We start from the raw sequence: 17503 nt of genomic DNA, 5'->3' as shown, positions 1-17503 counted from the left end.
ACTTTTTTGTACGTAATTAAGGCATGCGCCTCATGGCAAGCCACACCTCTCTGTTATGACGGAGGCAAGTGTAGTCTGAGGTCTGATGTTTTCAAGGAGGCATTTTTGTGATGCAAATGTATTACTCTTTTGAACGCATATTGTTTTGAGAAGCCCGCCAACTAAGCAGAACTACGCACCTCATCACCAAAATCCAACTTGAACTCGGCTCACGAGACGAAGTGGGGGGTAAGTCCCTGTTGATGCACTACACTGCTGATGGGGATGTCATACTACGTCACGTCAAAAACTCCGAACTATCCCTTTAAGATACTAAACTTCTATTTCAATTACAATACAATACAATATACTGTACGCTCATGAGAGGAGATCATCGACTCGATTAGACAGAAGCACAAATGTTATTTGGTATTGTACGTGATTGATGACCCATGCATAGATACTGCAAATTACACATTTGTGCATCTTTGTTTAATAATTGTCTTATTGGCATCTAAGATAATCAACACTGACACTTGGCTAAACTAGTTTCTAAACATGCCATCAATTTGTGCTTCCGTAAACATCGGCATTTGGAATGGGTGCACACGGATAAATTATGCATTGTGGCAACCTAATTACTATCTATCATAGTTCCAGTACATTTTGATTCAAGTATGACAAAACTGTTTATTTCTTTTCTTGACACAAGTAAGCCTCTTCTCCTAAAGAGCAATAGGGAAGGGAGACAAATAGGCCATGGCAGAGTTTCAAGTCAGTCTCTGGTACTGTGTGGGGGGGGGCAATGACAGTGGGCAAAGATCCTGATTTCAACACTACTGTGGTCCAATTGTGACATAAGATGGCAGCAAAACAACAGTAGGTTGGCGGTAAGCCACAAGGGAGAGACTCCTCAGCTATGGTGGGTTGCATAAGAAAGCAAACGCAATATGCGTAATAACTAAGGGAATTAAGATAGCTTTACCAAGCAGACCTGCAACACAATTCTGGACATTCTGACAGCAATGATAAACCATGCATGCCATAAATAGACGCTACAACGGGGCTACTCAACTGGCTGCCCGTGGGCCAAATCCAGCCCAGGAATGACACAACCCCGGCCCGTGAGTTCAGTTCAAAAATGTTTGCGGCACATTTCTTAAAATGCTAAAGCGCAATATAGAACAGGCGTTCTTAACAATCTCAGTGGTGTCAACCAGGAATCCAATGGTCATTAAGTTGCGACCCACTTTTATTTAAGTCATTTTTATTTTTATGTTGCACACTTTTATTTAAAGGGAAACTGCACTTTTTGGGGAATTTCGCCCATCATCCACAACCCTTATGTGAGACATGAACACACAACTTTCTCTTTTCTGCGCATTCTAAAGATATAAAAACAGATCAAAAGAGACAACTCATTACTGCACATAATGGGATCCACCTAAGCCACCTACAAAGACCGCTACTAAAACATCTCCAAAAACCTCCAACAAGGTTAGATGGTTTTATATCCGTGCTGTGACCATGTAGTAACAGGTACAGTACATTCATGATAACATGTTATACATGTAATAGTATTTTGCATATTTTGGCCATTTTTAGCATTACCGGAACTTCCTTCCTCATTGATTTCACATAGCAACATAGAAACGAACGCCTACACCTCTCGTTAACTTTTCCAAACTCAGAAATCAAAACACAGCAGCAGTGGTGTCAGCTCAAATATGTTGCCTTACCTTTTTTGTGGTGGTCTGCAGCGCTGTGAGCAGCGATGCTGGCGTGCTGTGGGCGAGTCTGTGGGCTAGTTGCTAGCGGGCTAGTAGCTAGCCAGTGTGTTCTGGCTAAATGTCAATGTGCCAGTAATGTCGTTCGATCAGCGTGACAATATTAATAATAATAATAACAATGTCGCTGTAGCTTGGTTATATGCACGTCACATTATATGTAAATGGAGCATTGTTGGCGCTTTTTGGAGGCTTTTTCAGAGGGCTTTATATGCGGAATAAGTGGTTCCCATACGTGCAGTCTCTTTTTATCTGTTTTATATCTTCAGAACGCACAGAAAAGAGAAAGACATACAGTATGCGTTCATGTCTCACATAAGGATTGTGGATTATGGGCAAAATTAAAAAAAAAATAGAAAGGGCAGTTTTCCTTTAAGTCATTTTCATTGTACATTTAGTCTTTCATTTATTTATTTTATTCATTTTTTTTTTTAAGTCAAACCAAGCAAATGTATTTGTCTTTTTATCTTTTGTTTTTTTTTAAACATTAATGCACATAATTACATGTTCAAACTGCAGTTTAGAGGAATTTATTACGACATTTTGTCAAGGAAATGAGGAAGAAAATAACAACTGCATGCATACAAATAATATATAAACTAAAGTTAAACATCAAAAAGATGAAAAAAATCTTATATTTAACTTATAACTGTACAATGAACATATACCAAGGAGAAAGATGATGAAAATATTCCTCAATGTTCCTTCAAAACAAGTCAAACATGAGTTCTATATTACTTATTTCATGTAATTTTTGACTTCCTGTCTGACACACCCAGAATGCATCCGCAGCCCACGTTTGGGTCCCGACCCACCAGCTGAAAACTACTGATATAGAGAATCTTTGACTAGCTTTTTTGTAGTAGGTCCTTAAAAGCTGCAGAGTGCTCCTATCGGAAAGAGCAGTGTTTCTCAGGTCGGGACCCAAAAATGGGTCGAATACCATTCTGCATGGTCCACAGACAACATGTCAAAAATGACCATATTTTCCGCTGTATAAGATGCACTGGTGTTTAAGCCGCACACGCTAAATTTAGAGAGAAAAACAGATTTGTAAGTCGCACTGGACTATAAGTCGCACATAAAATGGCATATTGTGGCACGCACAAGTCTGTGAGGACCAGGCAGGTCTTTATTTGACAGTAGCCAATATTGAGCTATGACAAAACTCACAACGAGCTTTTCAACTCATTGGAAATCACAGGAGGTCATCACTCAATAGAACAGTCATGGTGTCATTTTCGATAGAAGACTAAAATCATCACACAGCAACTTAACACTCAAAAGGTAGCTAAGAAATATACAAGAAAAGTACTGATACAAGTATAAAATAAATAAAAAATTAACCTCTTCCCATAATGCATTTCTTCCCAGCTGAGCAGTTCATTGGCCACTTACGTGGAGCTCATGAGCTCCCTCTGGTGGACACAGGCAGCTGAATGAATGATTGCAGCTGCCTGTGTCCACCAGAGGGAGCTGATGAGCTCATCATGTGTGATGATTTTAGCGTTCTTTGTAAGATTACACCCTGAGTCAGACTCTTATATTGAGCAATGACCCCCTGCGACTTGCGATGGGTTGAAAAGCTTGTCATGTGTTCTCTTATAGCTCGTGATTGGCTCCTGCCAAACTTATTGCTTGTGTTTTAATTTATTACTACATTAGGCATTTGGAGAAGTAAAATATTTACGGTATGGCAGATCCTTGCATTGGCATTGTATACAAATGGGAATAATAGTGCCCTCGTGTCCTTCCTTTCTGGAAATGTGGCCCCGATGCAATTTAGTAGAATAGTCCTGCACTGGAAGAATCAGTATGCCTGGTCTTAGACACACTTGATCACCATCAAATTCGGAACAAAATGACTTAAAAAAGCTACCGCTAAATGTTTATGTACGTGCCTGGAAAATAATGTGGCTCTACTCCAGTTTCTTCTGTGGAAGTTCCATCCATCCATCCATCCATTTTCTATGCCTCTTGTCCTCACTATGGGGTATGCTGGAGCCTATCCCAGCTGACTTTGGGTGGGAGGCGGGGTACACTCTGGACTGGTCGCCAGTCAATGGCAGGGCACATATAGACAAACAACCATTCACACTCACATTCATACCTATGGACAATTTAGAGTCGCCGATTAACCTAACATGCATGTTTTTGGAATGTGGGAGGAAACCGGAGTACCCGGAGAAAACCCACACACGCACGGGGAGAACATGCAAACTCCACAGGGCGATGCTTCTATGGAAGTTAGTCCTCAAAAATAGTAAATCACTATGAAGCACAGAGAGCAGTGGCCCCAGCCAGCAACCCTCCAGCAGATGGATCAATTCATAGCCTACAGCACCGGCTCATCCTATTAATATGACCTTGTTTCTTACAACAGCAGACAAACAAACAAATGCAATTTCTGGCAAGTGCTATCCCCTATTGGGATGTGAAACAAGTTTGAATTGTTCAATTTTTAGGGAGAACCTGGCTTTCCCAAGGCAGAGCAAAATACCGAAATCATTTTATGCAAAACAGTCAAAGCCATAGCAAAGCCAACAGAACAGCGGAATGTGCCAAGCCCAACAAAGCAGCTGCCATGTGCAGAGCAATTTGCTTAGATGTAGCTCACTGGCAAAGCATTGGTTTCTTCAGTTGGTACGAGAGCTTTGGTAGCAAACACTGGCTCATTTAGCGAGCAGTCGCTGAAGAAAATTGTCATTTGTTTGGACTTGTGGTTCTGGGTGTGCTGCGCGGGCACACATCTGCCCCGTTTCGCTTTTAATCGTGCCACTAAATTCCTGCTCTGCAAATTGCTGACTGTCCATTTGCAAAAAGTAGCTTAACAGATCTTTTAATGAAATGAGCTGTGTGCAGCTACAAAAAACAACATAGCATTGGAAAATCATCTAATTAATTAGATAACAGATATGAGCTTCTGGAATAAGTTTTCTCAGTGGGGTGGCTGGGCTGAGTCTTCCAGAGGGTGACATCCAGCTGGTGATATTCAGTTAGCTTCTGTAAGCGATCCCCCCACTTTCCCAACAACAAAATGTTAAAATACACAACTAGAAATGCACAACTGTAGCAACCACACTGTGTCCCAATGTATGTGCACCATAAAAATCACATTCTAATAATGTTTTTTGAATGACACTGAATATATGAGAAAATAATGTCCCAACTTCATCAAAATTAAAGAAAGCCATTCCAGTTTTGGGCCAATGTTGAAATCTCAAGTACTATCACTGTTGAAAAAATACAATTACATCTAATACCTAATACCCCAGTGGATACCACATAAAACACCATATTGACCCAAATGTAAAACGGTATATTTTTTTCCCTACCAAAATGTCCGAAAAAGACAGGTCATCTTTTTGCAAACCAGCAGGTAGCAACAGATGATTTCATCCCAAGCGAGTCAGTGCTTTTATTCCCCGTCACTCAACCACACCAGTGACCTGGAGAGTTGCAGCCGCAACACAGAAACCCTCTGGGAAAAGCGTCTCAAAGGTTGTTAGCAAGTTAGCAAACAACAGAAAAGGAGTTGTGATACTAATGTTAATATAATATAATGGATAATCAAGGGAGCCATCAAACAACCGTCGAGCAGCCAGGAAACATCTCAGGAATGTCCTTTTTTTATTGCAATGTATGAGCTATTATTTCACTTCAGTTTAAAAAAAAAAGATCTATTTTTGTCTGGGCAAACATCTTTCATAGCATCCTGTGTACACTGTAAGCATAACTGTAGTATAAGCATTTAATGTCTTACTTAGGATAAACAACTGGCATTTTCTGCAGTTCAGTAAATAAATGCTGAGGCCATTGTCTGAGAAAGTACATTCATTGGATGCACAAGCTAGTACAGCTGCACTCATACTTCTCCTATCATAGACAGTGAAAATCTCTACACATGCACACACACACACACACACACACACACACACACAAAACAGTAAACTGTGGTTCATAACCAGGCAACACAAATCCCAGAGGATCAAGCTCAGTTTTTTTTTCAGGAGCACAAGCAAAAATATACAGATCGGGACACAGACCCACACAGCTGTCAAATGTCATATTAATTTCATTTTTCATTCCACATACTTTTAAACGTAAGGGGCCGCGAACATACTTGCTGGCTGACAACACAGTTGAATAAATACTGTTTACATCTTGGTCACTCGCACATTACTGTCAAATAGGGACGCGATGTGATGAGCAGCAGCAGCCAGCAGCCAATTTTGGGCGCCCTGACCTTCATTCACAAATAAGTTACAATTTCAAAAATGGAGCACATGTTACATCACTGCCAAAACTGACTTTGAGGAAATCCTCAGTATGAAAGAGACATTTCATTCTGTTTTCCAACACTGAGGTCCTTGGTACCAGCGATATGAACGTAGACGTGCATTTATAAAGAATGTGATTTTGCAATGGTAATTGTCTGTTATCATAGATGGCGTATTCACAGTGTATTCACAAGTAGCCAAGACTCCCCACCATTGGTGTTGATCCAGGGAGTATTTCCCAGTTGTACCACTTAGCAGCAGGTTAACTCCATTTAGGAGTAATCGTTATCAAGATTTATTGACAACGGCAACAATTCACTTTAAGTCACTGGACTGCACCACAACCAAACAAACGGTGATGTGCACTCAGGGGAGGCTGCCATGATGGAAAAAAAACAAAACAAAATTGCTAACAGGAAATAAATATTAATATTTGCCAATGTAACTATATCATAACTAGATTTTCTGTATCATTCCAACGGCTGAATTTGCACATTTCCTGATGAAATGCAGGGCAGAAACCCAAGATGAGGCTGTCGCGAGCGTCTCTTCTCGGCTTAGTGCACAAGTCCTGTCTACCGTCTGAGTGCACTCAGTGAGTGCACTGAGTTGGATCATGGCGCATGGCAGTTTGTAGCCAATAATATAATGTTGTAGACACATTCATTATACCCCCACGATTTTCTGCAGCCCGTGTAATGTCTTTAATGTAATTGTGACATCATTATTCTTGCTAATCGAACGATAAAATACATAGAAATGTCATATCGGTGACATCGGTGCTTGCAGAACTCGCTTCTAATCCTGCGGGGTGAGGAAGTGCGTGAGCTGGAAGGCGGATGTCAATGCCTTTTTTTTTGCCAGCTGGAGAGCAGCAAGTCAAATGCTTTAAAGATATTTTTATGCTCTGCTGAATGAATTAATTTGACTGCCAAGATGGAGGATTAAACATCCACGCTCACCAGACATTTAGGCTTTTACAACAAAGTATCAAAGCTTTTCCTGGAGAAAAATAGGGCGCATGTACTTCATATACGAATAAAAGGTAAGACGACAAATGTTTTTTAGATAATAAAAAAATAATAAATAGATTATATGATATACTATATGCAATCAACATTTTTTAGAAATGTGAATTATTGTCTTCTTTGGCTTGTTATCTTCTTAATGAGCAACTTGTATTAACATAAAAAATACTTCAAAGGAGTCAGTGCCTCACCAGCCATGAACCTCACAGCACGTCACTGCAAACAAACATCATTGACACTGCAGTGAGTTTGAATGTCCCTATTTCCTGGACAAGCGCGCCTCTAAATTTCAATAGGCTGTGTGGATGTGTGTGTTTTTTTAGCACTTTTGATGATAAAGACGTTGAAAAACGTTAGTCAAGTCAGGCTGCCTGTCTGTGACGTCATCGTCTTCCGAGTATGTGGTGGTCATGGGAGCTGTGAAACACAGTTGATTCGCTTCTTCTTCTTACACTGAGCCGTACGTCAACGTCGCTGCCATATTGGATGTGGCAAAAGTCGGAGCGGAGAAGATGCCTCATTCATGTGCTGCATGGAAGTGTACAAACCCGTTTTTCTGCCCAAACCAAATCCCAGGGAATAACCTTTCGTAGGTAAGACTTAACAATTACTTTTGATGGTATTTGACCCATAGACTGCATGACTGTTTTGAGAGCGTGTTGTGGAAAACACTGTATTCCCGCGCATAATTCATTCATTGTCATCTCCCACTCAATCACTATTTCCAGACACACTCGCATACACATATGCACATACATGAAACATGTCAGTCATGAATGTGTATCCCTGACACACATACATACACAGGCACACACAATGCTGGCAGAACAAATGCGGAGTGGTGAGATTAAGAATGAGGGATAGTTGACATTACTTTGTACTCCCAAAGATGTGACTGACTGTGACTGGGTGATCCAGTAAGTGGAATACAAGCAAGAGTTATGTTTATTGGGCCCGTACAGGTGATACATTACCACATTCATGAGGAATTTGCATAATGTCCCTCACCTTTGGGTGCAAAGTGCAGGTTTGGATTGCACTATTTAAAGCAAATAATTAATCATGGCAAGCTATACCACCCTCTGTTCATCTTGATTTTGTATTGCATTTGTAACTCATTTTTACAGTATAATTATGTAGTATAGTAATTTATAATTCATACAGGATTCCCTTACAAAAAACAACGAGAATCTAGGAAACTTCACCTGCACTGTCCAGTATCCAGGTATTTATTTCACAGTCACACTGGTTGAATTTTTGGCAAAAAAATTACTGAATCGATTTAAAGTTACTGAATCGAATCATTATTAAAACGATTCATTACACCCCTAATACATTATATGATTTGGGAAACATTTGAATTACATTAAATAAGAAAATAATGAATGTACATATTCGGGGTTGAGCAGTGTTTGGGTTTCAGTCCCACTGTGTATGATATACTGTATGTATTTTTTAGAAAAAACACTTTTGCCATTTGACAGATTTTTGGATGATTGGTTTACTCTTATACAGAATACTGTAAAAAAATATATACAAGTACAATAGAGGTTGTAAAAACCAGTAAAGCTAGACCAAAAATACAAAAGGTTATCCTCAACATGCATTTGTATAAAATGTTATTAAGATATAAAGAATAATGTTGTTTGTCATGAATTAACTAAGTTTAATAAACTCCTATAACCCCTCCCTGCTTGACTATCTGTCAGATTCATGTTGACAGCAGGGAGTCCTCTTTCCCTCCCATCAGCCTGAATGATCTTTGGCGAAAAAGGATGGACACCGTCTGTGTGTCCTCAAAAACATCTTACCCCTGGCTGCTGAGAGCCCAGCGTCCCCCTTTTGGTGGACCCCCCTCTGGAGCTCAGCCTCTTCCACGACTCAGAGAAACGCCCCCTGGTGGTGGGACGCCCCGGCCCTGATGCCCCAGATGCCACGGATGCATCATCGCGCGTGGAGAACGGCTGCTCCCTGTGCTGCTCCCTCCGCTCAGCCCACTTCTTCTTGGAAGCCATCAGTGTTCAAATGTGGAGAAGAGGATGTGGTAAGTAGGGCAGCCTTCTGCATCAAACTGCTGCCACAGGTGGCATCTCCATTTCTTCCCAGACAACTCTGAGCGGGCGTCTTCCTCAGTCCAGGAAAATGTTTAAGGACAAGTCTTCTTTTCCAACAGCTCCTTTCACTTTTGTCTCTGCATCTGATCTCTTGATTCAAAAAAAAAGAGCACGCTCGGCTGCACTCTGGTGCTTTTCTTCTCTCGCCTGTAGCTCAGTCTGAGAGGAGAGGCGGCGACACAGAAGGTGCAGCCTGCACCCTGTTGCATGTGCTTGTAGTGAGCCTTGTTTTGCCTCCTCACAGGGAGAGGGAGGCTAGAAAGGGGAGAGGCGGTGGGTGTCTGGGGGTATATGGTTCTCAGATCCAGGTGAGGGGGTGAATAAAAAGGATTTCGGGAATTAGGAGCTCCGGTTTGAAGAGAAAGTGGAGAATAACAAAGAGCCACAGATAACGACACAGGTGGAGAGGAGATAAGACAAGGTTTCGGAACAAAGAGACTCTCGAGAATGAGGTTCTGTGGAACCTTGTGTGTTGTTCGCTCTCTCACTGTGAACACCATGAGCTCCAAAACCTTCATACCGACCATCATTTGAGGGGACCACTCTTTGCCTGTTTTGCATACATGGTTCAAAGCCAACCTCTCGCTGGTGTAAAACGCATGACAGCATTCGGGGACGCTGGTCGAGCTCCGATTTGTTCAAACTTCAGAAACATTTTCCCAAAAGAAACAATGGAAAAAGATACGGTCCAACCAGGCCATCATAAAGCCTGCGATGGCAAAGTTTTAATAACATTCCAACATTCTGATCATTCAAGTGTAAAAATAAGTCAACACCTTTCACGTGAATACAATTTTAAAAAGTACAAACAATAAAATAGCCTTTAAACGCTCTTGTAACTTTAATGACGGAATGAGGAAAACGTAATACAAGCTGCCAAAAAAGTTAGCCACTAATGTCATGTTCAACTCTAAATCACCAAAGCACTCTACCTACCAAAAGTAGATAAAAACATAGCTACACTGTGAGCAATTGTTTGTTGAAGCAAAACAGAGTGCACCACTCAGCTACAGCCAGCAGAGGGGCCGTTGATTCAGTCTGTTTGCTATTTACGGAAGTACATGACATCCGCTGCGGGAAGCTGGGCTACATCGAGTATGACTTCCACTATGCAAATGTTAATATGTGTTTTATGTTATCGTTATTAGGTTGTTGTTTTTTTCATCATGACTGGTGCCTCACCCGACTCCCCATATACACAACAAAAACATCAAAAAGACACAGAAAAATGGAGACGTGAGGTAGGATTAAAGAGTATAGGTACAATTTCAAAGTCTGGAAGGATTGTTGTCATCACTCCACCTGGGGGACAGGGAATTATTTTTTAATGTATGTCAGAAAAAAAGTATAATATTTTATAAATATTACATTTAAAAATCTTCTTCTTCTTCTTTTCCTTTCGGCTTTTCCTTTCAGGTGTCGCCACAGCAAATCAATTGTCTCCATCTAACCCTGTCTTCTGCATCCTCTTCTCTCACGCCTTCATGTCCTTTTTCACCACATCCATAAACCTCCTCTTTGGTCTTCCTCCAGGCCTCCTGCCTGGCAGTTCATAACTCAGCATTATATTTAAAAATATCTTTTTAAAATAATCAGCAGACACAAGCTGCCTGCGATGAATAAGAAGGATAAACAGGTAGTATGAACTCACCATCTGGTAACATTGTCATTGACTATGATCACAGGTCGACCTACAGTCATGCATGCTTGTTAAATAAAAGCCATTGGAATCATCACTAACATCCATCCATCCATGCCTTTTCTATGCTGCTTCTCCTCATTAGGGTCGTGGGGGCATGCTGGAGCTTATCCCAGCTGACTTCGTGCGAGAGGTGGGGTACACCCTGGACTGGTTGCCAGCCAATGGCAGGGCACATATAGACAAACAACCATTCACACTCACATTCACACCTATGGACAATTTAGAGTCACCAATTAACCTAACATGCATGTTTTTGGAATGTGGGAGAAAACCGGAGTACCCAGAGAAAACCCACACGCACACGGGGAGAACATGCAAACTCCAAACAGAAATGCCCAACGGAGATTCAAACCCAGGTCTTCCCGATCTCCTGACTGTGACTGTGTGGCCAACATGCTAACCACGTGTGGCCCTCATCGCTAACATGATTATTATTTGGCTGCACATATTCTTCAATTAAAACATCAAAATGTCACGGCTGTGATATATTTTTTATAATTATTTTGATGAGAAAGGCTTGATGGAAAGAACAAAATGGAAAACAAATCAAGAGAATAGATTAGAATTCACTGGCTGGCTGATAATAATACTGTTGCCATGGTCAGCAATTGTTTTTTTTATTAACTGCTTGTAATCCAATACAACACAAGTTGAGTGGCAGCCAGTTGCCATGCCTGAATGAGTTACTTGTTATCTAAAAATAATCGGTAAAAACTGAATCTGACTCAAACTTTTTAAATACCGTAATGACCCAAAGTCAAACTGTTGTAAAAAATATTTTTTAAGACAAATTTAATATTTAAAACCAAGTTTTTAACATCAGCGAAAAAACTGGTAGACAGTAATAACAGTAATAACAGTAGTAGAGCTATGTGTACATTCACCATAGGTCGGTGAGCAACAGTCTAAAATGTCAGATCATCAGTCTATTCAAGTGCAGTAAGTCCGATTTCCAACTCTTGAGAAGTCCTGTTGGTTTGCATGTTTACATTCTAGACCCCGGATATAAGGCGACCAGTGTTTTTCACACCCTGTTCACAGTACCTAATGTTGTGACCGGTTTAGGGTTAGGATTAGGAATAAGAATTATAAATGCATGATTTATATTTCTAAGGCAATAAGCAATGGAATCTCTCAGGTCAAACACAATAATAACAGTTCTAATAATAATACATCTTATTTATAAGCACCTTTCTTGACACTCAAGGGCGCTTTACCATTTGTTTGAACACCATTTCAAGTGTAAAAATAAATTAATCACTACTATGGGTAAAAGGTCAAATAAGAAACACGCATTCTTAACTTGAATGATGATGCCAACAACCCAAAGTGAAGGGGATTTGTATTACATTTGATTTTCTCAAAGAAGTTCTGGAACTAAGCCACAGCCTCAGGCACAACCAGCATTTTAAAGTTACCCAGCAGGGTGTTGAAAAAGCATTCTGTTCAGTAAAAGTAAATTAAAAAAACATGGTACAGACAACATATGTGTTGTGTACATGCTAAAGCAACATGCTAAAGAAGTGAGTCCTGTATTTTCTTATATTTTAAATAAGTACCTTTTTTTCAGCAGTCAAATTACAAGTCAAAATAATGTATAATATAACTACTAAAAAACATACAACATATATATAAAATCTAACCTGTAAACTCTGAAACTACCATCCGAAATACTAATGATTAGTATTCCACATTCACAGTTTCAAAGCTTACAAGTCATCAAAATACAGCAGTTGATATCATTCAATAATTCACAATTCAGTATGGCAATAAATATAATTACTAGGGATGCTCCGATCAACATCGGCCGATTTCCGTAAAAAAAACATTTGATCGGCGTATGGATACACGCCTTTCAAAGCCGATCACAAAAAAACGATCGGCGTGCGGCGGCGAATCCTACCTGTCTGCTGTGTCACGTGACAACAAAATGAGGCGTCTTGTATTGAGCTTGACACAGGCTATACCAATCGATGCCAGGGTGTTTGACCACTCCCTTTCCAAAGTTATCTCAGTTCGACTATTCTTGCATCTTTCTTTATACGCTTTGCCTAGCTGTCACTGGCTGTACTTTGCGTTGGCGGCAGCTGGCTAGCTAACTAGCTAAAGTTATCCGCCTAGCTTCTGGTTTTCGGACTCCAATTGTGACTTTTTACCACAGCAATATTATGTTTTTTAAAAAAAAAGAATGCAATACAGTTAGTTCGGAGCTCGTCTTTGTCCCACGGGGAAGCCACAAGTGGCTTTTAACTGGGTCCATGTACAGTGTCCTTGGGTTCCTTGAAGAAAAGAAACAACATGTCCTCCAGCCTTTGGAAAGATGCTGTTTTGGTTCCTCTCCCCAAATCCAACAGCCCAAAAATGTTGAATGACTTCAGACTTATCGTTCTGACATCCGTCGTGATGAAGATCTTAGAGAAGAAGGTCAGGTCTAAGATGTTAAGGCAAACTGAAACAGCTTTGCAGTTTGCATGTCGGCAGCCACAGCGGTTTGGAGGACATGCTGCCCTAACTTTGTTAGATATGCTTTTAAAACATTTGGACAAAAATGGAACACATGCCAGACTTGTATTTGTAGACTTTTCTTCAGCTTTTAAAACAATCCAGCCTTATATTCTGATTAAAAGGCTGACAGAGCACTTTCTTTTAAGTAACAATTTGGCAGGCTGGATTATTAATTGTTTTAACAGACAGAACCCAGAAAGTAAGGGTAGAAGGCACTCTCTCGCTCTTTCAGAAAAGGTACTTTTACCTGCTCACCACAAGGTTGTGTGTTGTTTATTCTGTACACACAAACATGTGTCAGAGTACATATGACAACAGGAAAATAATGAACTATGCAGATGATTCGGTAATCATCAATCTGTTAAATGAGGATGAGACCAGTCACGGCCAATTCATTGATGATTTTGTACGGTGGTGTGCTGAGTCTTACCTTCAGCTCAACACATCTAAAACACATCATTGGTTTAAATAATAATATTCATAATAATATCATGAATGAAACCACTGTAATTAAAAATCAGGCTATTGAATATGACAAAAATTATAAATATCTTGGGACCGTAATTGAATGAAAAACTGAAACTTTAAGCTAATTGCGATGCAGCGTGTAGGAAGGTTCACCAACGTTTGTACTGTCTGAGCCTCATTTTAATGTTGAGCCATTATGACCATGCTTTATCATTCTTTTATGGAATCTGTTCAGTTCTCTTGGTTCGCTTACATATCACTTATAGACAGAAGTTCCCTGTGCTAAACTGCGAAACTCTTGCTGACTAATTGGTGAGTCTGAGCTGTTTCCATCCTCGCTGTACATGAAACAGGTACAGCGGATGGCCTGCTCCATTTTAAATGATGTCTCGCATCATCCACACATCATTTTCAGCTTCTCTCCTCTAGAAGAAAGTTTTTAGTCCCAAGATGCAAGACAAAACGGTACAGATGCAGCTTTTCCCAGTTGCCATAACAGAACTGAACAAACTATAGTCACATCTACTGTATCTATTTATTTGCAGAATGACGGAGGTTATGTTTTGCTGATGTTTATCTGTTTGTTTGTTTGTGTTCCAAATAACTTTGAAAGTTAATCACCTCAAAAACTGGATTGGGCATGTTTGATGATGGTGTTTCCAGCAGGCTAGTGGGAATGTTGCTTCAGGTGGTGAAGATGGCTTCATTGAGGGCATCCACTGCATAGAACTGATGTCCATTTTTTATAAACTTCCCTTGCCATTTATCCCCAAATGTTCTCAATTGGATTCATCAGGGGAACATGCAGGATGGTCCAAAAGAGTGATGTTATTTCTCTGGAAGAAGTCCTTTGTCAGGCAGGCAATGTGAACTGTTGAAAAAGCCAGTCATGACCACACAGACGAGGGCCTTCAAACATGAGGGATGCCCCCTGCAACGTCTCCACATGGCCAGTTAACGTTTGACGCCCCTGCACAACCTGAAGCTCCATTGTTGCATTGAAGGAAAAAGCACCCCATCATGATGGCGTCTCCTCCACTGTGCCTTGTGGAAAACATCTCAGGTGGGACCTCCTTGTCATGCCAGTAACGTTGGAAGCCATCTGCATCGTCAAGGTTAAATTTTTTCTCATCACTTTCTTCCACCTTCCAATATCTCATGTTTGGTGCTCTCGTGCAAATTCCAAACGGAGAATTTTGTGGCGTTGAAGGAGACGAGGCCTTTGAAGACGTTTTTGTTCTTAAAACCCTTCTCTCCCAGATGCCGTCTGATGGTTATTGGACTGCACTCAGCACCAGTAACAACCTTCATTTGGGCCAAGGATTGTACCTTGTCTTGACAGACAGCCAGTCAGATCCTCCAGATCAGGGCAGGTGACATTTTTTTGGGTCTACCACTTGACTTTTTTGTTCCATAAAGCCTAGGATCTTTTAGGAAGTTTCAAATGACTGTCTAACTACATCCAACCTCAGCAGCAACGGCACGCTGCGAGAGGACTTGCTTTTCTTGCTTATGCAGCTCAACAATCCAACCGCGTTCAAAGAGAGAAAGCCTTTTCCATCACGAGATCACAAGAGTGTGAATACCTGACAGACAATAACATCAAATCCACATCTTTGCCAAGATTTGGGCTTTTAAAGGGTATGGTCAGCTGATGAACAGCCTGTTTCACTTTGATGGTTGTTTGCAATAAATTGCTTATTAATTTTTTTTTTTTTTACCTCAGTCCCATTTCATTTTTGGGCATTTTGAAGCTCTACTAACTCGACCCTCCTTAAGATCCAACAGTGTAAAATGTCAATTTGCCTTGAAATTTTGATCAGGAGTGTAATCCAAATGCTTTTTAGTACTTGTAGGTCTTTTTATGGCATGTCTGTGTTTTTTTCATATGTTAACAGATGTCCTGGAAGTTTACCTTCAGGTACCAATTAAGTAACCTTTGACCTTGGACCTTGAATCTCACTTTTTAACATACTTATTTGTCATGGAAGTGTAAAAAGAAGTTACGTCAATATAAATTACATTTATGTCGTGCCAATTTTTATACACACAACTAAGCACATGGAGCACGTCTAGAATCACCGTCCTTATACATGAAAGAAAACCAACTGGACCTCACGTGAGCGAGCACTTTGGTGAGGGCGGTAAGGAACTCCCTGCAAGGAAGAACTGTCCAACGTAAAAACAAAAAAAAAACAACGGCCTAACATTGGCAGATGAACTTTGACGACATTTTGTTCAACTTTAGGCGAGTATTTTTCAGAAAATGTTGCTCGAATGATGAATTGTGAGACCTCATGTTCCGCTGTTAACAGCGCAGCGTCAGTCCTCTGGGACCGTGTGGGAAAATGGAAAAAATCAGAAGGAAAGACTCAACATGCTTAGTCAGACTCAAGAAAGTTATGACTAATGAACAGAGTTTAAGAGACATGTTGTCATGACAAACTGACATGTGTCCACCCATTCTTTAACATCAACCATCCACCTCCACAGCACTGTGCAGTTGCCGTAGCAACCAGCCTGAAAACTTTGATATTGCATCTTCTGCGCTTCATTATAATCCTCTCATGTATCACCACCAGCAGTCACGTACTAGTCCTACACACCAGCCGCACACAACAGTGACATTCTCATGAGCAGAGGTTGATTAGTCACACAATGGCACAAACATGCCCTTGCGAAGCATGGCCAGTAAAAGTCTCATTAATGGTCGAGATCCAGAATATAATAGGTCATTCCAGGTCATCACTAGCGAGCTGTTTTTGCAGTCTTTTTAATTGGCTTGTCGCGTTTGATGGCTATTTTTCTGTGTCCAATTTGGATGAGCAAATGACAGAAAAACAGGCAAGAAAACAACAAAAGGTGCCTGAGAAGAAGCGTCTGGCATTATCTGAGGGAGCGGTACAATGTTTTTTAACATTTACTGTGTACATGTAGACAAAAGTGATGCATCCTGCATGCATTCATCAGTAACTCCATGAAACTGCACAGGAACGTTTCAGGTGCCATTACTTCCTCCACATTTAAATGCATGAATTAAGCTGCTAAGGGGGAAAATGATTGTGCGTTTCCTAATCCAACTTTTATGAATCCATAGCTTAGTTTCTTGCTTAAATCTGAGCTTTTGAACTTGGTGACTGCAAAACCCTTCTGAGCATTTATCACACACTTTAAGACATTGAATCTAAACTAAAAATCATCTTGCCATGCAAAATGTAAACAGGAAACTGCAACAAATAGGCCAACCGTACAATTATATTCATCATAGCATTGATTATGGGGACAATAAAATCTTCAAAAGTCATTTTTTTGGAAGGCATGGGCAATGAGCTGATGTTGTAAATTGATATAATGTATTTTTTGTCGTTATTTCACACCATTCAAAACGTTCACATGCTGTATACAATAAATATTGCGGCATTTAGTGTATGTTTTATTTTCTGTGCAAACAGGAAGTTGCATCTTACCTTTATCTCTGTGCACAGTGGTGTGAGCGCTCTTCTAGTGTGAGATTTCCTTGTCATCTTCCCCTGGGAAGCCAAACCCGAACAAGAAGTCAGAAAGAAGAACAGAACATTTAAAAACGCTTATAGTGCACATGTCACTATATGCTACAGCTAATTATAATTAAAATTCTAAT

At 40.4% G+C, this 17503-nt stretch overlaps 1 protein-coding gene across 10 annotated transcripts in view; it reads right to left on the bottom strand.

The window, feature by feature from the left end:
• The window catches only part of trpm3 (transient receptor potential cation channel, subfamily M, member 3), a 182423-nt gene that overhangs the window by 155328 nt on the left and 9592 nt on the right, over nt 1-17503 (bottom strand). For 2 of the 10 annotated variants that reach the window (XM_054772868.1, XM_054772855.1), the window contains exon 1: nt 8886-9350. In XM_054772868.1, coding sequence (XP_054628843.1) covers nt 8886-9089 — 204 coding nt within the window. In that variant the 5' untranslated portion in view covers nt 9090-9350. Of the gene's footprint in view, nt 1-8885; nt 9354-17330; nt 17394-17503 lie in introns of those variants that run through there. The other 8 variants (XM_054772854.1, XM_054772853.1, XM_054772852.1 and 5 more) reach the window with 6 other exon arrangements.

The sequence above is a fragment of the Dunckerocampus dactyliophorus genome, chromosome 4, assembly GCF_027744805.1.
Source record: "Dunckerocampus dactyliophorus isolate RoL2022-P2 chromosome 4, RoL_Ddac_1.1, whole genome shotgun sequence".
NCBI classification, from domain to species: domain Eukaryota; kingdom Metazoa; phylum Chordata; class Actinopteri; order Syngnathiformes; family Syngnathidae; genus Dunckerocampus; species Dunckerocampus dactyliophorus.
The sequence above is the reverse complement of the archived record's forward strand: the minus strand, read 5'-3'. Positions and strand labels throughout refer to the sequence as shown.